General features: G+C 38.4%; 2 protein-coding genes across 3 annotated transcripts; one reads left to right on the top strand and one right to left on the bottom strand.

Annotated features, from left to right (window-relative positions):
• Nucleotides 1-8,562: 8,562 nt before the first annotated feature.
• LOC121808460 (nucleolar protein 10-like) lies at nucleotides 8,563-15,642 on the bottom strand. Of its 2 annotated transcripts, none has more exons than XM_042208970.1 (17): nucleotides 15,507-15,642; nucleotides 15,166-15,310; nucleotides 14,930-15,028; nucleotides 14,750-14,841; nucleotides 14,533-14,633; nucleotides 13,688-13,778; nucleotides 13,454-13,512; nucleotides 13,245-13,365; nucleotides 13,098-13,166; nucleotides 12,491-12,543; nucleotides 12,257-12,365; nucleotides 11,575-11,745; nucleotides 11,324-11,482; nucleotides 11,053-11,145; nucleotides 10,525-10,725; nucleotides 9,427-9,629; nucleotides 8,563-9,150 (listed from the first exon to the last, which is right to left on the bottom strand). In XM_042208970.1, exons 2-17 carry the CDS (start codon nucleotides 15,296-15,298, stop codon nucleotides 8,763-8,765), a joined length of 2,142 nt encoding a protein of 713 aa, XP_042064904.1. In that variant the 5' UTR covers nucleotides 15,299-15,310; nucleotides 15,507-15,642; the 3' UTR covers nucleotides 8,563-8,762. The 2 variants fall into 2 exon arrangements, with proteins under 2 accessions (XP_042064904.1, XP_042064903.1); XM_042208969.1 differs by having other exon boundaries at nucleotides 15,166-15,328; nucleotides 15,507-15,609.
• A 7,132-nt stretch (nucleotides 15,643-22,774) lies between these two features.
• On the top strand, nucleotides 22,775-26,232 carry LOC121806932 (FT-interacting protein 7-like). The gene has a single exon (XM_042207108.1). It carries the CDS (start codon nucleotides 22,953-22,955, stop codon nucleotides 26,031-26,033), a length of 3,081 nt encoding a protein of 1,026 aa, XP_042063042.1. The 5' UTR covers nucleotides 22,775-22,952; the 3' UTR covers nucleotides 26,034-26,232.
• The last annotated feature ends 2 nt before the right edge of the window (nucleotides 26,233-26,234 follow it).

Genomic DNA, 26,234 nt, shown 5'->3' with positions numbered 1-26,234 from the left:
ATGTTACTTCACTCTTGTATACAAAACACATCACTCTAGCATGATTTTACTTCACTCTTGTATACAAAACACATCACTCTAGCATGATTTTACTTCACTTTTGTTTACAAAACGCATCACTCTTAACATGATTTTACTTCACTCTTGTTATGATTTTACTTCACTATTGTTTACAAAACACATCACTCTTAGTATGATTTTACTTCACCCTTGTTTACAAAACACATCATTATTAGTTAACAAAAGACAAAGAATTTGGATCTGTACAATGTCATTTGTAAAGCGCGTGTAGACTTATACTTCAAACCCATAAAATATCACACCAGATTCCTTGATAGACACTCACAATAAAGTTTAATATGGAGAAAAATATTTAAAAATGTAAAGAATGCACGAATATCATGATTGCATCCAACGCACATATATAGATTCAATTGAAAACATATTAAACAAATACCGACAATAGCAATTAGCAAGATTGATGTGCCAGCGATTAATAATTAAAAAATTGATAAAAATGTAAAGAATGCACGAATATCATGATTGCATCCAACGCACATATATAGATTCAATTGAAATCATATTAAACAAATACAGACAATAGCAGCTAGCAGCTCATGCAGACCGCTCAAATTGAAAGAGGACGACGCCGTCGATGACGAAGACTATCAATCCTCTTCGTCATCGCGCTGATCCCGTAACTCTCCTCAAGCACCGTCACCACCGTCGCCACGTCGCCCAACAGTGTGCACCCCTCCACCTCCTCCGGCGAGTGGCCGGAGATCTCCTCCGATCTTCACCTGGAGCTGAAACAGGCCTTCGAGATTGTTATTATAGCTATGCAATGACCATTATACCCCCGCCTTATTATTATGGAGTAAATTTGTGATTGAGGAAACTAATTTCTCCTTGAATTCAAAAATTAATACTATCCCTTGATTTTTTTGATCTTGTGGCTATGATTTGTTCTCTAGTTATTTGGTTAAGGGGTATTTGCCATAGATCACTACCATGTTAACTTATTAACTTATTTCTCACATTATTAATCTTAAATTTTCATATCACTTATTACTATGTCACATTATTAATTCAACAATTCTATATATCGAATTATTCACTTTGATATTTTCCACACATGTATAATCTTATCTGTCCCAGCCTTTTATTTTTTGAAAATACAAACCGCAAATCTGTTTTTGGGATATTTCAACTTACCGTCCCAATGAAATCTATTTAAAACCATAACTACAACTACAACACTAAAAATGGTCAAAAAAAATATAGCATATCACTTTAAAATTTATTGTGGTTTAGTTTAATTACAAAATTGCTTGTGGGATTATCATTATACTTTAGTTAAGTTGGGATTGCAGTTTTTGTCAATGTTTTATTGATAAATGTCTATTATGGTCGATAACGTTTTTCATTAAATAATACGATCAAATTAGTACTATAAGAACTAGATTGGCTTCTTAAAATTCCTCATCACACTACCAATGTCCCTTGAATTGAATTGGCTAGTACATGGCCTTCCAAGATCTTTAAAAAGAATGATTTTAATTTTGTAAGAGTTCGATTTATTATCTTATTTATTTATTTGCAGTTATTAAAAGAATGAACAAATTGAAAATATATTAAATTTAATTTTTAAGATATTAGAATTAAATATACTAATATAAAAAAGAGATTGGCGATCGTGAACGATGTCACTAAAAATTTAACAAATGGGTTAGCCTCAATTAATTAGCACTAGAAAATGGGCTTAGGCTCAATGATATCATACTTGAGCCTAACAGTTTATGGGCTTGGCCCAATTATTTCACCTTCTTCAGTCATCACCGAGCTCCAGTTTTTCAATAGCTCTACAAATTGTACGCAAGAAATTTTCTTGTCCTTTTTCGATCGCTCTACATTTAACAAAACATTGATTTGCATCTGCGTTGTCTTAGGAGAAATTTTCCGAGGTAACAAAATGGTATTTCTGATTTTGATTACCTTAAGCTTGTATGCATTTTTATTTAGTTTTTTTTAAAAAGAAATTGAATAGTTAAGTTACAAATTCCTATTGCTAAGGCTGCATTCAGCTTAGGTCACACAGATTCCCCAATCCAGTAACGTTTTCACGTGTTTCGGAATTGACTAATGTTATGAGAATTGGGGCAAAACTGCACAATCAGTCAAGCTCGGTGTTAGCCGAGCTTAATCGTGCGCGGCAGGGACTGATATACTGTTAGGTGATTGATTGCAGCTCGGTGTTAGCCGAGCTTAATCGTGCTCGGTGATTAGCCGAGCTTGCTGGTGCTCGGTTTTGGCCGAACTTAGTCGAGTTCGGTATTAGCCGAACTTAGTCGAGTTCGGTGTTGGCCGTTGTTATTAACTGATGCATAGACAAACGTGAGCCGTCGGATGCGATTAGTTAGTTAGCTTAAATGACAGCCGTTGTTGTTTTGGTTGTTAGATTAGTGTTATATAGAGTGAATAACCGAGCTGTGCAAGCGAGTGTGAGAGAAAGATTTTTCATCCATCAGTTTGTAATCTTCCACAAGAAATTGAATACAAGATTTCCATTAATTCTCCGAGAGTTGTTCTTAGCTTTATTCATTTTCATATCGAGTGTTTGTTCTTCTTGTTCCGGAATCGATCTTGTTGTGATAGCAAGATTGAGTCGCGTATTTGCTACCATTACAAATTGGCGCCGTCTGTGGGAAAACGAAGAAGGACGACGCATTCAACAATGTCTACCACGAAGTTCGACGTTGAGCGGTTCACCGGCGAAAATGATTTCGGCCTGTGGAGATTGAAAATGAAAGCTGTTCTTATGCAGCAAGGAGTCTGGGATTATGTCAAATCCAAGGCGGATGAGAAGGAGATTCAAGGAATGGATGCGGCGAAATCTCAAGAACTGGAATACAAGGCGTATAGCTCGATTGTCTTGTGCCTCAGCGATAGAGTCTTGAGGGAGGTTCAAAAGGAAGATGATGCCGCAGGAGTTTGGGAGAAGTTAGAGAAAATCTATATGGAGAAGTCGATCTCAAATAGATTGCATCTCAAACAAAGGTTATTCAATTTCAAGTTTTCTGACTCCAAGAACTTAGCAGATCAATTAGAAGATTTTCGCAAGTGCATAGATGATCTTGAGAGTGTGGATGATGCCATGAAAGATGAGGATAAAGCTTTGATGTTATTGAATGCTCTGCCTCAGAGTTTTGAGCAATTCAAAGACTCAATACTTCTTGGAAGGGATTCAAAGGTGACTTTAGAGGAGGTATATTCTGCATTAAAGCTGAAGGGAATGCAGAAATTTGTCAGCAAGCAAATCGATCAAGCTGCTGAAAGCCTTAATGTGAAGACTGCATCAAAGAAACAATTCAAATTCAAGAAACCCTCATCTGATAAATGGAGACCACGGGGTGCGAAGGAAGGTGATCAGAAGGAGTCAAGAAGTTGTTTTTGGTGTAAGAAACCAGGACACATCAAGCAAAATTGCTTTGCTTGGAAGAAAAGACAAGCTGAAAATCACAAAGCAGATGGTACAGCAGCTATCACTGAGGAAATTGAAGAGGCAAGAGCTCTCAATGTGGTGGAGGATAGTCCATTATCAAGGCTGTGGATCATGGATTCAGGTTGCAGTTTCCATATGTCCTCCAACCTTGACTGGTTCCAAGATTTAAAGGAATCTGAAGGCTCGGTGTTGCTAGGAGATGATCATGTGTGTGATGTAAGGGGTGTTGGGAACATATGCTTGAGGATGGAAGATGGATCACTGCGAAAGCTTACTGATGTAAGGTACATCCCATCCATCAAGAGAAATTTGATCTCATTGGGACTTCTTGAGAAGATAGGTTATAGATTGACCCTTTATGGTGGAGAAATGCTTGTTACAAAGGATGGCCAGACGATTATGAGAGCTATCAGAAGTAATGTACTCTATTATCTACAAGCTGAGCCTATTGATGGTTCTGCAAATTCAACTCAACAAACCATCAATTGGCATACAAGGCTCGGGCATGTAGGAGTTGCTGGGATGATGCAATTGGTGAAACAAGGCATAATTCAGATGTCTGAGTCTGATGTACAAAGACACATTGGATCTTGTGAGGAGTGCATACTTGGTAAGAGCAAAAAACTGCCATATGGAGTGGGCAAGCACACATCGAAAGAGCCTCTCCAATATGTTCACAGTGACATATGGGGACCTGCACCAGTGAATAGCCTTGGAGGAGGCAGGTATTTCTTATCCTTTGTTGATGATTTTTCAAGGAAGGTTTGGATAGTAATAATGAAAGACAAATCAGAAACATTCCAGAGGTTTCAAGAATGGTGTGTAGGTGTTGAGTTGGAGAAAGGAAAGCCATTGAGGTGTCTTAGGACTGACAACGGGCTTGAGTTCTTGTCCCATGAATTTGATCGATTCTGTAAAGATAAGGGGATAAAGAGGCACAGAACAGTCCCTCACAACCCACAACAAAATGGGGTTGCTGAGAGGATCAATAGAACCATTCTTGAAAGGGTGAGGTGCATGTTAATAGCGTCTGGAATGTCTAAACCATTTTGGGGTGAAGCAGCCTCTACTGCTGTTGTTTTGATCAATAAATGTCCTTCAGCTGCCATTGAAAATCAGACCCCAGACAGCAAATGGTATGGATCTTATGGGGATTATTCAAAACTGAGGCCATTTGGGTGTAGAGCTTATGCTCACATAAAGCAAGGTAAATTGGAACCTAGAGCTCTCAGGTGTGTAATGATTGGGTATCAGATGGGAGTCAGTGGGTACAGGCTGTGGTGCTGTGAGGAAGGAAACAAGAAAGTGGTGATTAGCAGAGATGTGATCTTCAAAGAATCTGAAATGCCTTTCCTCAACAAGGATAATCAGAAAGTTCATTTTGAGGTGGAAGACCAGAGAGTAACTACAGATGTAACTCAGACTGATCTAAATGCTACATCTGATGTCAGTGGTGGTGGAGCTTCTGAAATGCAAGCTGAAATCAGAACACCAGAGAGAGTGATTGCTAGAAACAGAGCAAAGAGGAATATTAAGCTCCCTTCTAGATTTAATGATTATGACATGATGCACTATGCACTGGCAGTGGCTGAACAGATGGATTACCATGAACCTTCATCTTATAAAGAAGCAATCAGAAGCCCTGAAAAGGATCAGTGGTTATTAGCTATGCAAGAGGAGATTGATAGCTTGTATAAAAACCACACATGGATCTTGGTACTGAGGCCTACTGATCAGAAAACAGTAGGGTGCAAATGGATTTAAAAAAAGAAGGTTGAGGCCTTCAAAAACAACCATATCAGGTTCAAAGCAAGGTTGGTGGCTAAGGGGTTCACACAGAGGGAGGGTGTGGATTACAATGAAATTTTCTCACCTGTTGTCAAACACAGCTCCATCAGGCTATTACTTGCTATAGTTGCTCAAAGAGATTGGGAATTGCAACAACTTGATGTTAAAACTGCTTTTCTCCATGGTGAACTTGAAGAAAAAATATACATGGAGCCACCACCTGGTTTTGTGAAGCCGGGAGATGAAAAGAAAGTGTGTTTGCTAAAAAGAAGTCTCTATGGTCTAAAACAAAGCTCAAGGCAGTGGTACCTGAGGTTCAATGTGTTCATGCAGAAGATTGGGTTTGAAAAATCTTTGTATGATCACTGTGTGTTCATCAAGAGAAGAGGTGGAGTTGCTGTAGCATATCTACTGTTATATGTAGATGATATGCTGATCTCTGCAGAGCATAAGGAAGAGGTGGAGTTAGTGAAGGCTGATCTGAAATCTGAATTCGATATGAAAGATCTTGGTGATGCCAAGAAGATTCTTGGGATGGAAATTATCAGAGATAGAGATCACAAGCAGATATGGCTGACTCAAAGGGATTATATCAGTAGTGTGATCAAGAAATTCCAGATGGATCATAGCAAACCAGTGAGCATGCCCCTGAGTTCACAGTTCAAGCTCAGCAGCAATCAAAGCCCTAAAGATGATGAACAGAGAAGAGAAATGGACAAGGTCCCATATGCAAACATAGTGGGGAGTATCATGTACACCATGGTGTGTACAAGGCCAGATATCAGCCAGGCAATAAGTGTTGTGAGCAGGTACATGGCTGATCCGGGTATACAGCATTGGCAAGCTTTAAAATGGATATTAAGGTATCTCAGTGGCACTCGGGATTATGGCATACTGTTTGATGGAAGTAAGAATTTTGATACACAGCCTCTATTGGGATATTGTGATTCTGATTTTGCAACTAACATTGACACAAGGAAGTCCCAATCCGGCTATGTTTTCTGCATGTATGGAGCTGCTGTAAGTTGGAAATCGAGTTTGCAATCTGTGGTGGCACTCTCAACAACTGAGGCAGAATATATTTCCATGGCTGAGGCTGTAAAGGAGAGCATGTGGCTGAAAGGAATCTGCTCGGATTTTGGAGTCGATCAAGAAGCTGTGACTGTATTATGTGATTCAAATAGTGCCATATGTCTATCAAAACATCAGACATTCCATGAGAGGAGCAAGCATGTGGATGTTAAGCTTCATTTTGTGAGGGATGAAGTTGAAAAGGGCTCAGTGAAGATTGAGAAAGTAGCTACTGAGCACAATGCTGCTGATATGCTAATAAAGGTGTTACCCGGACTTAAGTTGAAGTATTGCATGGATTTGGTGAATCTGATTCAGCTGAAGTGATTGTGGAAGATGGATATGCTCTGTGGATTGTCCAGTTGTGTCCCAAGGTGGAGATTTGTTATGAGAATTGGGGCAAAACTGCACAATCAGTCAAGCTCGGTGTTAGCCGAGCTTAATCGTGCGCGGCAGGGACTGATATACTGTTAGGTGATTGATTGCAGCTCGGTGTTAGCCGAGCTTAATCGTGCTCGGTGATTAGCCGAGCTTAATCGTGCTCGGTGATTAGCCGAGCTTGCTGGTGCTCGGTTTTGGCCGAACTTAGTCGAGTTCGGTATTAGCCGAACTTAGTCGAGTTCGGTGTTGGCCGTTGTTATTAACTGATGCATAGACAAACGTGAGCCGTCGGATGCGATTAGTTAGTTAGCTTAAATGACAGCCGTTGTTGTTTTGGTTGTTAGATTAGTGTTATATAGAGTGAATAACCGAGCTGTGCAAGCGAGTGTGAGAGAAAGATTTTTCATCCATCAGTTTGTAATCTTCCACAAGAAATTGAATACAAGATTTCCATTAATTCTCCGAGAGTTGTTCTTAGCTTTATTCATTTTCATATCGAGTGTTTGTTCTTCTTGTTCCGGAATCGATCTTGTTGTGATAGCAAGATTGAGTCGCGTATTTGCTACCATTACAACTAACTTATGAAGAACACATATACTAGTAGTACTATTTATGTTTGTATTTTGTTGCTCTTGCTATTGTTGGAATTGTTTTTATTGGTTGTTGCTAATTCATATTTGATGAAGCAGATGGGTGCTGTGAATTCGGAATTAGAAGAGTTATTTCAGGACAAAAAGCGAGCGAGAAATCCCCTTGTCCCCATCGGTAAATCTCTCATCTTGCCTGGTTGAATTTATATTGTGTTTTGATCTTATATGCCGTTCTTGTAATTAGTCAGTTTGATTTAGCTCCATCTCTAATTGAAATTGTGAAACTTTAGCATTGCATAATTCAATGGAATTGTGTGATCATTATGTTTGAGTACTAGCTTGCCTTTATAGGGGGTTTGGGTTTAGGTATTGTGGGTGAAGCTGTTACACTAGCTATTTGGGATCACTTCATGTTGAGTTCAAGCTACTCTGGATAGTCTAACTTAATCTCTATCTCTATCACATATTGGGATTCACAATGCTTGAGTTTAGGAATTGTAGTGTGTGAAGCTGTTTCACTAGCCACTTCATGTTGAGTTCAAGCTCTCAGGGCAAGTTGAACTTCATCTCTCACTCTCTAGCACAATCACCTTGGCTTGAGGATACTGAAGTAGGAGAGTTAGTTGTCAAGACAATGCTCAGTTTTAGCAGTTCCTCTTGGAAGGGTCAAATTCACAAAATTGCTTCACCGCATTTTGATTCAGAATCCTGCATCTCAGTGCCATGTGTTGGTCTTGAGTATTTTGAGGTGGGGGGAGGTGAACTAGACTTGATTTATTTATGTTATAAATTTACTCTAGTATGAAACTAAAAAATTTAGCGTTTGGAGCCATAACCTCCTATCTTCGAGTTGAGCATGGGTTACCAGCTTCCAAAACGCTTGTGAGGTCAATTTTATTGGCTATCCCAGATTTGATATCGTTTTTCAGGTTATGGATTGCTTTTACGTTTCAATGTTTATGTGTTTTTGCATCTCAGGCGCATTCATGACGGCTGGAGTGCTGGCGGCCGGTTTAATCAGTTTCAGGCAAGGGAACTCCCATTTAGGTCAAAAGTTAATGAGGGCTCGTGTGGTTGTACAAGGCGCTACAGTTGCACTCATGGTTGGTACAGCTTACTACTATGGTGACAAATTTTGAGGTCCTCTTTGCTGCTGCAGCCTATTGCGACGCGTCATCATGCTCTTTCTTCATCTCTTCACCTCATTGCATTTTGTGAAGCAATAGCAGCTGTATACTTATTTAAGTATATTCGTCAATAAATTATAACAATTTTCAGCTCATAAATACCAAAAGCCCAGTAATTTTGTCATACAAATACATTCAGAAAAAAATAAGTCAAATACAAGAATGCATCTACCAAAATTGAAGTTGCATCACAAGACACAGCAAGCACAGTTAAGAAAGTTTCTCTTGATGCTCATGTTCTCATCAATGCCCTCTTCCCCTGCTGCTCCTCCCACGGCCTCCACCCCTACCACGAGAACCACCACCTCTACCCCGAGAACCACCGCCTCTACCACGGAAGCCGCCACCCCTACCACGACCTGAGCCACCGGGTAACTTCAATGATTGCACGCCCCTCCTCTTTTCAGGACGTGCCTCCTCAATATCATCATACTCCTTGGCTTTTGCTGAGCTTCTGGCCTTGAAAGAGATTTCCCGGGATCCCCCTTGACCATATTTGACAACATCCTTTGAACATCGCTGTGGTTTCGTCCGAGCTGCTCTTTCACCCATAGGAAGGGATTCCTCGTCTGCAAGCGACTCGTCATTCCAGAATGCTTCTGCATGCCGGTTGTCCTTCACTTCATAAAATCTGCACAACATGAAACGAAATTGATAAGGCACAGTCATACATAAAGAAATTCTTTTATCTTACTTCGTACTACAAATCTGATCTTATTTGTGTGGTTGAACATGAAATTTGATTAAGACAAGGCATTAATGCATTCAGGAAAGTTTAACACGCATGAACTGTATATTAGTAGTATCTTTATCATTTAACTACCTCAAAACCAGCCAACTAAATATATAAAATAAAAGGAGTCGAATATTATTAAAAAGAAACATAGATAGATAAAGAACATCTGACCTAGGTACTTGGGATTTTCTCTTAGATTTGCCATCCGTATTTTCAAGGTCGTCTTCTGATGGTACATCAGAACCATTAACACTCTGTCCATCATCTTCTGAAAGAGCCTCAAAATGTTCCTCGAGCAAAGAGGGCTTATTTGTTGTTGCTGGCATAGGGTGCAGAGCCAGGTATTCTTTTGAGAATTCATCAACCTCAAAGTCCTGCAAGAGAGGATATTACAATCCATAATCATGACCAATGTTATCAAATAGCGGATATGGCGGCGCCATGGCACTATGGCATGGCGTTCAGTGGTGGAAACGCCATAGCACCATGTCGCTGCCATAGCACTGCCATATCCGACATTTGACAACATTGCATGTGTACTGTAATTAGGAATGGGGCATTATGCAAGAAACATGGAGGTTAGAGTTGTATTTTATACTTTATTAATTGTTTAAAGTGTTTTAAATGTTATATTTTAATTATTTTCTAATTTCTGAATTATATATAAATATATAAGTATTATTTTATTTATTTAATTATTGACCGCCATATCCGCCATACTAATACGCCATATCCTTGTGGCGGTTTTTAGGCGAACCGCCATAAGCCGCCATACGAGATTGATAACATTGATCATGACAGTGGAATTTTACGAACGAATAGAATATACTGTTTTTTCTTTTAAAATTATTAAGATAGTGTATCTTACTATGTACTCTACTAGCTTATATTTTCCCTGATATAAACCAAATTTATAATTTATCCAAGGCATCAAATTATTTCAGCAAAGAACTATCTATTATGTGGTTCTCTACCTTCTTACGGGGGGGGGGAGAATCATCATCGAGTCAAATAACGTAGGTTTTTCATTTTCATTTGACAACAAAATACCCTATCTCCTGAACAAACAACAATGAATTGATGATTTCATGTCAGCAGGTTTCTTGGGCACAGGATACCCAACATCTCCATGTCTTGTTGTTCCAGGTTTTAATATTTATGTACTTATATAAGAAGACACAACCTACTTGACTAGGTGTGGAATGTCTATTATGGTCCCTAGTTAATTTCACATGCAATCATCATTACTCTACAAAAATTTTGAAGTACCTTATCTTCGAACATGGATGTAAACCGCTCATCCTTGAGAACTTCAGTGGTGAGTCCTCTCTTCCTCTTTGGTCCCTTCTTAGCACCTGCCTTTTCCTGAGTTTCGGCAACATCCGCATCCTTATCGTCATTCTGCTCTTCCTCTGCTTCAAGAAGTCGGGCTGCCAAAGTCCTATTAACTTTCGGCAGCTTCCTTTTGATCTATAAGAATGCAAGGCAATTATAAATTATATACTCAACAACTTGAAAGAGAATGATATGGAATCCAAGCATAAGAGCAGATAATATCAAAATAGCATCCACACACAGTTCGCTCACATAACTCCTCCCCCTGAATCTCCCAGCAAACAAAACAAAGGCTGACATGGTTGTAACATGCCTTAAATCATACAGCTGATTTAGGATCTTATAGCATTGGCAATGAGGGGAGAAAACAACTTTCCCATGATTGCAAGTCAATTTCTCCCATTGAGTTGCATGCAAAATGCAAGTGAGGTAGCATATTAAAACACAAAGAAGTAAACGTACCGTTATTCTGGTCTCACGTTCGGACTGTGATTTTTCCTGCTTTCGCTTTTCTATATAAGACTCATAAGCAAATGGCTCAGCCAAGCTTTGTGCCTGCATTAAGATAGTCAATTCATTACTGCAACCAACAAAAGATTACCAGTGGTTTAAATTGGAAGGAGCAAACTGGCAGAATATCTTGTGAACGGTTGGCAGATCAAAGCAGTGAGTATAGTTTGGAGAGAAAGAACTTGTTGCTCATTTCTAGTTGATCAAAGTTATGAGTTTTTACCTTTTTATACAATCGATAATCAACAAAGTAACCATGCATATAAGCCCTGAGAAGATTGGTGCCAATCAAATTTGTCAGATTCAGTTTAGCAAGGTCCTCCTTTGTCAAAAATTTGTAATCATCATAAATGGTTGTTTGTCCACCCTCCTCAAGCTCTTCCTGTAAAACCACAAAGTAGAGCAATAATTAACATCAACAAAGCACAATCTGTTCCCTTCCCTATGACAGCCAATAACATAGGAAAGACATACTGTTAAATTCTCCAAATAAGAACACCACTTTGGAGCAGGTCCAAGGGCTGGGATGAAGTAAGATGGTATCTGGCTGCTGTCCAGAGCCAACAAAATCAGTCCACTGTCTTTGAAGACACATATATCATTAATTTTCCCAGCAGATGGTTCAATGCTGGTCATACCTTCTCCCTGAAATTAGTAGAAATCAATTAAGCTCCCATGTTCCAAATATTACATTATCTTCACAATTTGTCTCCAAATCTACCTTGAATCGAAAAGAAAAATATTTATAACTATCCACATGATACTATTGTATTTAAGTGTTTTAGACAATGAAAGAGATTACATTCACAACATAACTGTTGAGAAACCACTGTAAGCAAAGAGGAATATTCATGTTATGAAAACAAGAGCATGAATATCATGCACTAAAGAATAAGTTTATACTCCCTCCGTCCCACTAAAGATGACCCACTTTCCTTTTTTGTTGGTCCCAACCAAGATGACTCATTATTAAAAATGGAAACACCTTTATCTCTACTTCATTCCCTCTCTTTTATTTCAATCTCTCCACTTCACACACAAAACAAACTTGCACAAATTCCCGTGCCGCCCAAGGAAGGGGTCATCTTCCTTGGGACGGAGGGAGTACAACACAAACGGTTATGGAAAAAATCTAATAAAGGAAATAATTTATCACCGTCTCAGGGTCCCAAATCCTGACTATGTGTTTATCAGTAGTGATCAATTTTGATTGCTCCGAGTTTAGAGTCGTATGCCACTTAATGTTGAGTATCGGGCTGCCATACCTACAAAAGAGTGATAAATTGACGAGTGAAGAATTGCATAAAATAAATGCATAATACAAACATGAATTAGGATAGTATTAGATGAGACATAATTAAGAAGTTGGAAGCTAGTAAATACAACTTACATGTGATCCTTTATTCGCATAGGATTAGATGAGCGCAAATCATAAATTAGGATCTGCATGATTGATACAGAACATGGAATATATTACAATTAAATTTCAACTATAACCACTCAAACATTAAAAAAAAGATATACATGCATGTAGGAATTTAATTTTTGTAACAACCCATTTTCAGGAACACAGCTACATAACCTGAATTAGCAGTATGTAATTGTATCAGTTTAATATAATTCTCTTGCTACCAATAAAGTCTTTTAGCACATAAGACAATAAACCCAACAAAAAAACAGAATATGATAAGTCCAACAGCATAAGGTTAAAAGAATGCCTCAGCTTAAGAAGAATAGCATAACATGGACTTATTTGAACTGTAGAGTCACACCCAAAAAAAAGATACAGATTTATTTTATTTCAGGAAGTTGCAGACATATGAATAGCATAAGTTTCATAAACTTTTGATGCACAAACATCTCTTGCCACAAAAAGCACTACTATCATCATCAAGAAGATAATATCGAATAACTATGATAAGACATCACACATGCGATAAAGGAAAGGGACAAGGCAATATGACTGTATTGAGTGGTAATATATTAGGTTAATGTACCTTCCCAGCGCTGCTTCCAACAGCCATTTGATAACCTCCATCTCCATCAAATTCAATTGCAGTAACCTCCTAAAACAATCAAGTTCTATAAAATTCTTCCATTGATAAAGCTTCTTATTCTGACGACCATGATAGTAAGTATTTTACCGCATCATTATCACCAGCACTTGCTACAGCATCCAGTCGACCAACTGATGACTTAGTCCTCATATCAAAGCATTCAACAGCACCATCCTCACCACCACCAGCGACTAATCCATGGATTTTGCTGAATGGGCCAACACAAAATATATATAAAAACAGCTAATAATTGAACAGCATGAGACAGTGCTCAAGGGAAATGACGTTTCACTAACCTTCGAGACACCACATTCAGAGCTGGAGATTGTGTACTAAGAGAGGCTAGGAAACGGCCCTGTCAAAGATGCAATCAGATTTTGAAAGTTGACTTGATTCTTTTACATAATCTATATCTCATCAGAGAAATAAGAATAAGCTGAAAATTCAAGGAAGAAGATACCACTAAGGGGAGCAGTGCAGCTTGTTAAGCACTTAAATAATAAAGCACAAAGTTTGTGAACAAGACAAACCTGTTCTAAGTTTATCCTATACAGATCTGGAGAAGAAGCAGCACAAATTATATCACAAGACCAGCTGTCATAGGCAATATCTCTGCCCATCCTGTTTAAAAAAGAATTCACAAAAAAATCATTTGGGAAAAAAATCATAAGTTTGGTCACTAGAATTACACCTACAAACTATTTCAGAAATAAAATCGCATAGTCTCAAATGCACTCTTGGAAAGTATTGTGTGACTAATGAGTGTATGTATAACGCTTAACACACTCCATTAGCTTGAAACCCAAGCAGCACCCAGTTTCGTGTTGAACTTTTTAAATGAAGTAAATAAATAAAATTATTTGATCTCATAATTAAGTTTCAGAAATGATCAGGCATAATAAAGATGTCATTTTTATATGCAACTCATTGTAATGGCTTGTTTTTTTAAATAAAATACTACTCCCTCTGACCCTTAAAATAGAAACTTTTAAAACGGCACGGGTTTTAATGCAAAATTGGTAAAGTAACTTAGTGGAAAATGTTTCTCACCTCATTAGAGAGAAAGAAATTTCCTAAAATAGATCGTTTCTATTTTTAGGGGACGTAGGGAGTAGTAAATATAAGGCAAAATGATAAGCAGGAAAGAAACAACTAGAACTATCATTCACATGAACAAATCTTTAAAACCCAATCCATAAGTACCTAAATAAGTTTTACTACTGGAAGGTAGCACCTATTATGCAAAAGTTAGACATTATAAGAAAAAAATGATAAGGGGCGTTAATTTTAGCAAATACAGTTACAACACATTATGACGCTGATTTTTTTGGCAAAAGTTCTGTTCTTATTCCCAGGTGTAGACTGTAGAGAGTACCGTGGAATTCTCAAACTGTAATGACTCCCGTATTTTGCATGAAGACGTATAGACCGGTCAGTGCAAAGAAATGCCATCTTCGAGTAGTCATCGTCTAATATCTATTGATCAATAAATTAAAAAATGAACCTAATTTAGTATAGTGAAGTTTCCTGGAGTCTATAAATACATAAATCCATCAAACTGAATTTTTAGTGAGAGCACGACATAACATTACCTCGAAATCAACAATTTCAGAAACCAAATGTCTTTCGAACTTCAGTGACAATTCCCTCAGCTCGTACACTTTGACTTGTGGAGGATAAATGCCTGGATTACCCAAAGAATTTTCTCAATATGCACCTTATTTGACAAAACAAAATACAATTTCTTGAACATGAGCAGTTTAAACATGTACCTGAAGCTACAAGATACTCCCCATCAGGCGTCACCTTAATTCTAGAAGTCGAGGTTTCAAACCTCAAATCCTGTACCAAATCCACTCTCTGCAAATAATCTGAAATGTAATCAACAAAAACATATTACTCATAAGCTAGCACCTGCCAGTATACAAGCATATATTGTGCATTTTCACCAGTTTTTGGATACCTATAACTATTCTAACTTAGCTTCAAAAAAATTATAATTTCGAACCTGGATTTTTCCGCAGTGCTCTGAGCTTCTTTGGAGGAAGCCATGCCGCAAGCGACCGGTTTTGGCCGGAAACCGAGTACATTTTGACTCCATTTATAGAGGAAGACTTCAAAGTGCCCCCTTCAAACGCCATCTTTTACAAACTCTATCAACCAAACTACACCTAATGAGAATATATATTCATAACAAAACATAATTTGAAGTAAAAATCATGCTAAATAGAAGATTTTAACACACTCCAACAAAAATCCAGCTTCAAACTACAATAAAAGGAACATACTCCTCGAAATCGTGCTGGAATAGAAAATATATCGTACTATAATAAAATAAGATTATCTCACCGAAGAAGTTGCTCGATGTGAATCGCCGACGTTAGAGCACAGAACCGCCGCGAATGGCTTCGGAAAAAGGCGGCGCTGCTTATTGGCGGTAATAGAGGCTATATTTTAGGGGCTTTTCTCAATTGTGAGGTGTTAAATTACAATGCATAAAATCAAATGATGGGCTATGTGATCTTGTTTAGGCCCATGACTAAAAAACCCAATAAAGTGGGCCCATTTATAGTCAATACAAATAATCCCAACATTGTTAGGCTGAAATAGGCCCACATTGCAAGCCACTTTTCAAAGTTGGGCTATTTGAAGTTTTGGACTTTAATTAGGAATTGGCTGAAGGATTTATTTATTTTTAGCTAGTGACAAAATCTCTGGAATATTCTGGAATAAGTGTCATACTATTACATAGTTCTATTTTAAAAATGATTACACATAGAAAGAGTGAGTTCACCCACTTTCTACGTATGGATTTTTAACGGCAAGAAACGTTTATTTGGCAAAGGCCATGTGTTTGGATGGTATTAAATTTGTTAGAATCTTTCACTGTAATAAAGAAAACAGGAAATATGAGACAAATTGATTGAGGCATTGAGCTGGAATGGGCTTTTGTTTATTTCTTACAATTTTTGTGGTGAAATGACAAAGGGCGACTGATCCAAGGAGAGAATACTCTATTTACTTGCACAACTGTCTTGCATATACACAGGGAGATGGTAATATTCCTACAAAATTAGCAGTTTTTGTTTGTTTATTTATTTATTTTACTTTATGCAAAGATCTCATAAGAGGAATTGGAGTATAAACTAGATGGAATCTTCATTAAGTTGATGTGACCTAAAATTTAAGAGAGATTACATGAGATCTTCACCAAGACCAAGTTGACGTGGAATAAAATTTAAATTTTTTTTAACAAAATACATGCTGATATACTACTAAGAAGCATATCGTCATGTATCTATAATTCATATAGAAATTCCAATCATCGGTCCCCAATATGACCATGTGAATTTGGTCCAAATAATCAATTTATATAGATATTATTATGTCAGTACTAAAATGTGATGTTTCATGATAAAAGAGGTAAATTGCTGTCTCAAAAAGAAGTATGGAGTAGTAGTAATATTTTTGGAGAAGACTTAATCAAATCCTATTACTTCATCTTGAGTGTTGATTTATTAATAAATAAATTAAAGATGTGCATATACTATTATGTACACACTCAGAGAATCTTGGTTTGAAGTTTGAACTGACAAGCTAGCAAGTATTATTAGTAGTATATTTAAATTACAAGCATCCAGAGACACATCAGTTCAGTACAGTGCATTTTCATGAAATTAGAACCTAACACAGTCAGTAATGTTTCTTCAGACACTTGATTATATTAATAAATTCATGTTTTTGTGTGTGTGTGTGTGTATTTCATGCTTCTTGACCTGATCACCAGCAAATTTGGTAGGAAAGCACTAATAATAAATAAGTGGATCCAAAAGTTGGCATGTGCTGCTGCCCATGTGAATGTGATGCTACAAAACAAATTTAGCTACCACATGACATGATATGTCCCCTTCTATCAGATCTACCATTACCTTTTTTTTTTCTTAGAGCATCACCACTCTTCGCACTATACTCTGCACTTAGTGCTTGCACTTATTTAAGTGTAAGCGAATTTTGTATGCGACTATTATCTACTATGGACTTATGGGGTTGGAGAAGAATCAATATTGAGGGTGCACTAAGTGCGCCTACATTGGAGGAAAATAAGAAACACTCCACTTAGTGAAGTGCATGATCCTTTTATATACAAATTTTATTAAACAACATATTTTCAAGACTTGAAAAACTCCAAACATAATATCATTCATTTTATGTTGTGATTTAGGTAATTTTAATCTTGTAAGAGTAATTACCTATTTTTTTAAATGTACAGTTTGTAGTATTTTATTACAATCATAATTAGAGAAAATAGTACAAATCTATAAATTTAGCCACTAGCATAGTATATGAATGGTTTATCTCCACATACGTCCTATCCTTATTGGATTTAATGTTCCCACCAACCTCAATCATTCAACCAAAAATCACTATTGGAATTATAACTACTTATTCACTATTGATTGCATCTCTGAATTATTTGAAACGCATCATTGAATATGTTTTAACTTCAAGAAAAAAAAATAGAAAAAACATTATCATGTGCTGATGTTATCAAACCAAGATTTGGAGATGATTATTTTTACATGCAAAGTGCAACCCTTTCCTTTCCCTTTTACAAATAATAAAAACTGGATCACAACATTAAATTTAATGGGTTGTGGATATCATAGATGGACAATCGAACAAGAAGTTTTTGGATTCATCAAAAATAGTAGTAGTACATACATATAGTAAGCTGAAAATAATCAACTTAGAAATTTAAGGTAATTGATTTTATATACTACTACTATATCAATCACCACCCAACCAACTCCGGTATTGGGGGTACAGATTTACCTCTAACAAAAAAATTACGTTAATGTAATTATAAGTATTTATCAATCATGGAGTATCTTTTTGTGTACCCAAAAATAACAAGAAAACCCAAATTTATGTAGCCAACTCATTTATGGAGTATAAAATTTTTGTTATCTCATTTGAATTTTCGACATCTTAAGCTCATTATCCAGAATTCTTGATCATTAAAATTTGAATAAGAAATATATCTAGATAGACCAATAACTGAGTGAAGATTAGAACAAAGAGGGGGAAATTTTTTTTTTAAAGCCGACTAGTAATTATTTGTCCCCTTCGCAAATCCAAAATTGTAGATGCACCATTGGTGGATATGAATCTAAACCAAATCTATATGTATTTTATTTTTTAACACAAAATATAAAATATTCATGTATTTTGCAGTTCACTCTTTGTTTAATCAAACTATATACATATATACTTCATATTATTGCTCATATCGAGTATACTTTTTAAGGGTTAAATTAAGAAATTAATATAAGCTTGTTAATGACATGCCTATAATAGGATTAATTAGAAAATAAAAACCAACCATTCACAGACTTTATACGAGAACAAGAATTTTGATTACTAAAAGAAAACGTTAAAAAAATTAATAAAATTTTTCCTGGCCCAAATATGGATACAGGGTGTGGAAAATATGTGTTACTACTTACATTAGTGCTCATATTCTTCTACTATCAATAATTTTAATTGCCAACTATATAAAAATTGATTACTTAAAAAAAACAGAGATAAAAAATTGATTGATGATAAGGGTGAGTATTTGATTTTCAATCTATTTTTTTTGACTAAATGAAAATGAAAACCAAACCAAAAATGTTAATTGCATTTGTGGAAAAATAATACTACCATGCGATGAACTTTTTTGGCCGCCTTTGGTAAGAAGAATAGGATTATTATTTGTGGAAAGAAGCATTATATAATTTTACCGTGACATTTAATGTAGAATCACGTCGACATTAGAAAATGAATAGAATTAACAAATGAAAATCGGTAGTTAGGGAGTATTATAAAATGCAAAAAAGAATATTAAAGGGCTAAAAACCCAGTTAGGCCTTAATGATTTGATGTAGAACAGAGCCTTCAATATGTTATTTGTGGATTGGTTGCCCTGATTATGTAATTATCCAATAAATTATTTTGGTGACATGGATATATACCCAAATATAAACAAATTATTGACTAGAGTGCTACTTTTTGTGAAGACGACTTTAATGAGAAACATATAATTTCATCTTTATTAAAGTAGTTTAATTTCATAAAATGGGACTGAAATTTTAAAAGTTGAATACTACAAAGGTGGGCTAATAATGCTGAGCAGAGACTCCACTCAATTTTCACTATACTTTTCACTCCTAATAAAAAAGATCTCTCTTTCTGTCTCTCAGAATACATTTACTTTTAAATACAATATTATGAATTTCTTTGTTATATGCAGGATAATGAATTGGTTATGTGGTAATTTCCTTTGGGCAGAGCTTTCATTTAATTATTACGTATAGTAATTAATTGTGTTTTTTTAATGTCCTTAACATTCTATATTCAAATTTTAACTATATCAAACACATCTCTTAATAAATCGTACAGTAGTACCTAATATTTTGTCCTAGTATATAATTTCTCGGTAAACAAAATTCAGAACCATTGATGCAAAAGTAAGAACAAAATGAATAGATATAATTATTTTCTACGAATATCTCTTGATTATAGATTAATTAACTAATTCAGAAACAGCATAAATATGTGCTAATCATCAATAAAATTAATTGATACCATCATACGGCAATAACAAGAAGGTATATATATCTACGAATCATCAATAAAATTAATTGATAATTTTCAATTAATAAAAAGGAGAACCCAGTACCCCTAATGTCCAAACAAATGAAACAAGAAAGCAATTCCTCCCACACTCGTGAAAAGGAAATCCAATCAGACTATTTAAATGGGGAGAAAATGGCTTTTTGAAAAGTGGTTCATTATTTTCCATGATCAATCCATTCATTTTCAACAAATTCCACTAAAGTTTCCAACCCCCAACACACGTACTGTATATATCTACGTACACATTAAAATATTGAGCAAGGAACTATTATGAATTTATACACTGACAAAGTCACAAATTTTCGACATTCATGCAGTTACCTATGAAATATTATGTAGCAGCTCGCACAAATTTTGTGAAAAAACTTTAGAATATGGTAATTACATATTAATAGTAGTAAAAATTTAGATGGTGTTACGATTGCGGGTGCTTAGAAGCAATGAAAATATGGACTTTTCCACATTAATGAAAAAACTTTAGAATATGGTAATTACATATTAATAGTAGTAAAAATTTAGATGGTGTTACGATTGCGGGTGCTTAGTAGCAATGAAAATATGGACTTTCCACATTAATCTCTTTCTAAACACTGTAACTTTATCTATTTTTCTCTTATATTATATTAATTTTACATTAAAATGTGGTATTCCAGTTTTTATGTTTAGAATATGAACGGAGTAGGAAAATACAAATACTGAATAAATATATAGATAGATACGTCACGTTCGGAAATAGACACTTGAAAATATATACACACCAAATTTCAGAGAAATACATATAAGAGCATCCGCAGCGGCGATTGGACACCCGTCCGTGCCAGCGGCGCGGCACCGCCTGCTCACCGCTGTGCTCTTGCCGCTGGCGCGGCGCTGCTCGACGCATCGAGCACGTCCGTGCCAGATAGCAGCTGACGTGGCGCGTTGGCCAATGACATTTCCGTTGGCAATTCATTTTTTAAAAATATTTTTAGATTCCTAAAAATATGGCCGTTTTTTACCGTTTTTCTGGAATTTTTTTAATTTTTTTAATTTTTTATTCCCAAAATCATCTATAAATACACACATTTATCATCCATTTTTCACATCAAATCATCTCTCATTCATATTTTTTCATACAACTTATCTACATCTTCATCTCTCACTCAAACCTTTTTAAATGGATTTCACCAACCTCATTGCGGAAGCGGAGCGCGAAGAACAAGAATACTATGAACAATATCGTGCCGCCTATGAAGCCTATGTCACCGCGAATACCCCCGCCCCTCCTCCTCGACCAACTAGATCAACTCGCCGCTACATCCATCGTGACCGGGAGGGAGCCAACGAAAGGCTCGTTGCCGACTATTTTTCCGGCCAGCCGCGATTTCCGGAAGATTACTTTCGGCGCCATTTTCGCATGTCAAAACGCTTGTTTATGCGTATTGTCAACACATTATCCGCCCGTGTTGAATACTTTCAAACAAGTACAGACGCAACCGGTCGGCAAAGTCTCTCGGCGTTGCAGAAGTGTACGTGTGCCATCCGACAACTTGCTACTGGGCAAACGACTGACCTCTTCGACGAGTATTTGCATGTCGGTGAGTCAACTGGAATCCTTTGCCTTAAAAATTTTTGCGACGGTGTTCGTTCAGCTTTCGGTGAGGAATTCCTTCGGGCACCCACCACCGATGATTGCCAACGGTTGCTTCATCTTCACGAAACAGTCCATGGTTTTCCCGGTATGCTTGGCAGCATTGACTGCATGCATTGGAGGTGGAAGAATTGCCCGACTGCTTGGAGGGGGCAAAGGCGGCGGCCCAACACTTAAGCGGCCACAAAGGCGGCGGCCCAACACTTATCATTGAAGCGGTCGCCGACTACCGCCTATGGATTTGACATGCATATTTTGGTATTGCCGGATCCAACAACGACTTGAACGTGCTCTATTCTTCACCACTTTTCAATGATGTTTTGAATGGTGTAGCACCAACGATCGACTTCACCATCAACGAAAATGCATACCACATGGGTTACTATCTCGCCGATGGTATCTACCCAAGGTGGCCGACTTTCGTGAAGACGCTCAGCAACCCGCAAGACCCGAGACGGGTTCTTTTTGCGCAGTGTCAAGAGTCCGCTCGGAAAGACGTCGAAAGATCTTTTGGGGTCCTTCAAGCCCGATTAAACATTGTGAAGGCCCCGTCTCGGCTGTGGTACGTGAAAAATATCGCCGACATCATGTACATGTGTATTATCTTGCACAACATGATTATAGCTGACGAAGGACCGATGGCGACTAGCTTTTACGACGAGGATGAAGCCGGAAGCTCAACCGCAAGGTCTCCCCCACGCCGAGGTATGTATACGATGGTGGGGGAGAGGATCGAAACAAGGAACACAATGCGCGATACCCGAGCCCACATTGAGCTACAAGAAGACCTAATCAAACACATTTGTGCGAAATTCGGCCACGAGTAGTGAATTTTTTTAATTTTATGGATTTAATTATGTAATTTTTAATTTTTAGGATTTTAATTATGTGCTTTTTAATTTTTAAGATTTTAATTATGTAATTTTTAATTTTTTTGTAATTTGTAATAGTATTCCGGATATTTTTAATGCATTTTAATTTTGTAGAAATGTTTTTATTTAAATTGAATAATAGAATGATGAGACCATTAAGCTTGTCCTTGCGGAAGAGCATGAATGTGGGTGTGTGCTTTTGCCTAAGAGCAGAGAGTACAAGTGGGTCCGGGACCCATATTCACTCATTGACAAGAGCACGGACGAGGATATTCTAAGAGAATAAAATTAAAACTCGACACCTATTATCTACGGATTACAACTATATGGAGTAAATAAATAAACTCAAGAAGAAGAATAGATAAACATTGAATATGGGTGGGGCCCCCCAAACACCCTAAAATATTAAACTAGTATTTTACTATAACTCTTTCCTCCCAACTAAATTCAAACGCAAGTTACTGTCTTGTTACTCCAATTCCAAATAACCAAATGACTTCCCCCACCGCCAACCATTTTCCTCCACCTATCTCTACCTACCCTGTTTTTCAATTTCACCCCTAGCTTCTCCTTCTCAATCCCTAATAACCAAACCAAACCCACTCCAAAATCCCAATGGCCAAGCTGGTGGTGGAGGTTCTCGACGCCAGCAACCTCATGCCCAAAGACGGCCACGGCAGCGCCTCCCCCTTTGTGGAGGTCGAATTCAACGAGGAGCGCCGCAAGACTTCAACTAAGCACAAAGATCTCAACCCTTTCTGGGATGAGAAGCTCGTCTTCAACATCAAGAATCCCGGAGATCTTGACAAAAAGTCCATAGACGTCTCTGTCTACAATGATAACAAGGAGGGCCACAAGAATTTTCTTGGGAAAGTCCGAATATCCGGTAGGTTTGTGCCTGAATCTGAGCAGGAATCCATGGGCCAGAGGTACCCTCTTGAGAAAAGAGGCCCCTTTTCCCATGTCAAGGGCGATATCGCCTTGAAGATTTACTCCGTGCATGGTGGCGCCGCCTCCGGTGGTGGATTTGAGGCGGTGGAGGAGGTTCTCAACCATATGGAGGATCACTACAGCCACAACCACAACCACCACCACCATCAGAAGCACAAGGAGAGGGAGAGAGAGAGTGTCCCGCCTCCATTGAAGGAGATTAACACTGACAAGTTTGATGATGAGTTTTTCTACAAGGGGAGCCATGACAAGATCAAGAAGAAGAAAAGCAAGGAGAAGGAGGTGCGGACCTTCTACTCTGTTGGCACTGGCGGAGGCGGGCCGCCTCCTCCTCCGCCGGAGAAGCCGGTATTCGAGAAAAGGACCGACTTTGCTAAAGGCGGTGGAGCTCCAGCGGCCACCGTGATGCAAATGCAGTTCCCTGGGCAGAAGCCGGAGTATGGCGTGGTGGAGACACGGCCGCCGTTGGCTGCAAGAATGGGGTATTGGGGCAGAGACAAAACAGCAAGCACCTACGATTTGGTGGAGCAGATGAATTTTCTATACATCAGTGTAGTGAAAGCAAAGGATCTACCTGTCATGGACATCTCCGGCAGCCTTGATCCTTATGCAGAAGTGAAAGTGGGCAACTACAAAGGTGTGACCAAGCATCTCGAGAAGAATCAAAATCCGGTTTGGAATGCAGTTTTCGCATTCTCAAAGGAGAGGCTTCAGAGCAACCTCATTGAGGTTACAGTCAAAGATAAGGACTTTGGCAAAGATGATTTCGTGGGGAAGGTCGTATTTGATGTTGCCGAAGTGCCCCTGCGCGTGCCACCGGATAGCCCTCTGGCTCCACAGTGGTACAAATTGGCAAACAAGAAAGGGGAGAAGCACCCTGATCATGGAGAGATCATGCTTGCAGTCTGGATGGGGACACAGGCCGATGAAGCATTCCCAGAGGCGTGGCACTCCGATGCTCATAGCTTGAGCCAGCAGAGTCTAGCTAGCACGAGATCCAAAGTGTATTTCTCACCAAGACTGTACTACCTCAGAGTGCACATCATGGCAGCTCAAGATCTCGTGCCATCGGATAGAGGGCGAATGCCTGATCCGTATGTTAAGGTGCAGCATGGCCATCAAATCCGTGCCACCAGGCCTTCAGCAATGAAGCATATCAACCCAGAGTGGAATGAGGAGCTTATGTTTGTTGCATCTGAGCCGTTTGATGAGTATATATTCATTAGTGTGGAGGATAAGGTTGGACCGGGAAAGGATGAGAATATTGGGATGATCTTGATACCTGTTAGGGAGGTTCCACAAAGAATCGAAACTTCCAAGCTGCCTGAGCCGCGGTGGTATGCTCTGCAGAAGCCATCTAAGGCAGAGGAGGACGGGGAGAAGAAAAAAGAGGTGAAGTTCGCGAGCAGGATCCTTCTGCGGATCTGCATTGATGCAGCCTACCATGTTCTTGATGAGTCCACGCATTTCAGCAGTGATCTTCAGCCATCATCCAAGCATCTGAGGAAACCTAGTATTGGGATGCTTGAAGTTGGAATCTTAAGTGCTCGAAACCTGCTACCAATGAAGGGAAAGGATAATAGGCTCACAGATGCGTACTGCGTAGCAAAGTATGGGAACAAATGGGTTCGTACCAGAACACTTCTTGACACGCTGCATCCTCACTGGAACGAGCAGTACACGTGGGAAGTTCACGATCCTTGCACTGTAATAACCATTGGTGTCTTTGACAACTGCCACATCAATGGGAAGGATGATGCAAGGGATCAGAGGATCGGGAAGGTCAGGATCAGGCTCTCGACGTTAGAGACAGATAGAATTTACACTCACTCTTACCCGCTGCTCGTGCTAGCCCCCTCTGGATTGAGGAAGCATGGTGAGCTCCATCTAGCACTGCGATTCACCTGCACAGCTTGGGTGAACATGATGGCTCAGTACAGTAGGCCGTTGTTGCCAAAGATGCACTACGTTCAACCAATCTCTGTGAGGCACATAGATTGGCTGCGCCACCAAGCGATGCAGATAGTGTCTGCACGGTTGATCCGGGCTGAGCCACCTCTTAGGAGGGAAGTGGTGGAATATATGTTGGATGTGGATTATCACATGTTCAGTTTGAGGAGGAGCAAGGCCAACTTCTTCCGCATAATGTCACTCCTTTCTGGGATTTCATATGTCATCAGGTGGTTTGATGGCATCTGTTATTGGAAGAATCCATTGACAACCATCCTAGTGCACGTGTTGTTTCTGATACTCATCTGCTACCCGGAGCTTATCCTTCCAACGATCTTTCTCTACCTGTTTGTCATTGGGTTGTGGAACTACCGGCTGAGGTCAAGGGTTCCGCCACACATGGATGCTCGTCTCTCCCAGGCTGAGAACACCCATCCGGATGAGCTTGATGAGGAGTTCGACACATTCCCAACATCTCGGCCATCTGACCTAGTGAGGATGAGATATGATAGGTTAAAGAGCGTTGCAGGAAGAGTGCAGACCGTGATTGGAGACCTGGCAACGCAAGGGGAGAGGGCGCTGTTGATACTGGGGTGGAGAGACCCGAGGGCGACGGCCATCTTCATCATCTTCTCATTGATCTGGGCTGTATTTTTGTATGTCACTCCATTTCAAGTTGTAGCTGTGCTCATTGGCCTTTACATTCTTCGACACCCGCGGTTTCGGAGCAAGCTGCCATCGGTTCCAGTAAATTTCTTCAAGAGATTACCAGCAAGGTCAGACTCTCTTCTATGAGGCAAGATCAAACATTAAGATTAAAGAAGCAGAGAATTTATTGAGTAAATAAGTTCCAATAAAGCCTTCATCATCAGCTGCAGCAAAAGCTAAGTATAGCAACTTACCTTTCTAGAGCAGCATTTCTTCAATATCTCTAATTTGTGCATTATGTAACAATTTTCCCTTTTAATGTTATTCAACATATTATTTAAAGAAATT

This window comes from Salvia splendens, chromosome 6 (genome assembly GCF_004379255.2).
Source record: "Salvia splendens isolate huo1 chromosome 6, SspV2, whole genome shotgun sequence".
Taxonomy (NCBI): Eukaryota; Viridiplantae; Streptophyta; class Magnoliopsida; order Lamiales; family Lamiaceae; genus Salvia; species Salvia splendens.
This window is presented reverse-complemented; position numbering and strand designations above follow the sequence as displayed.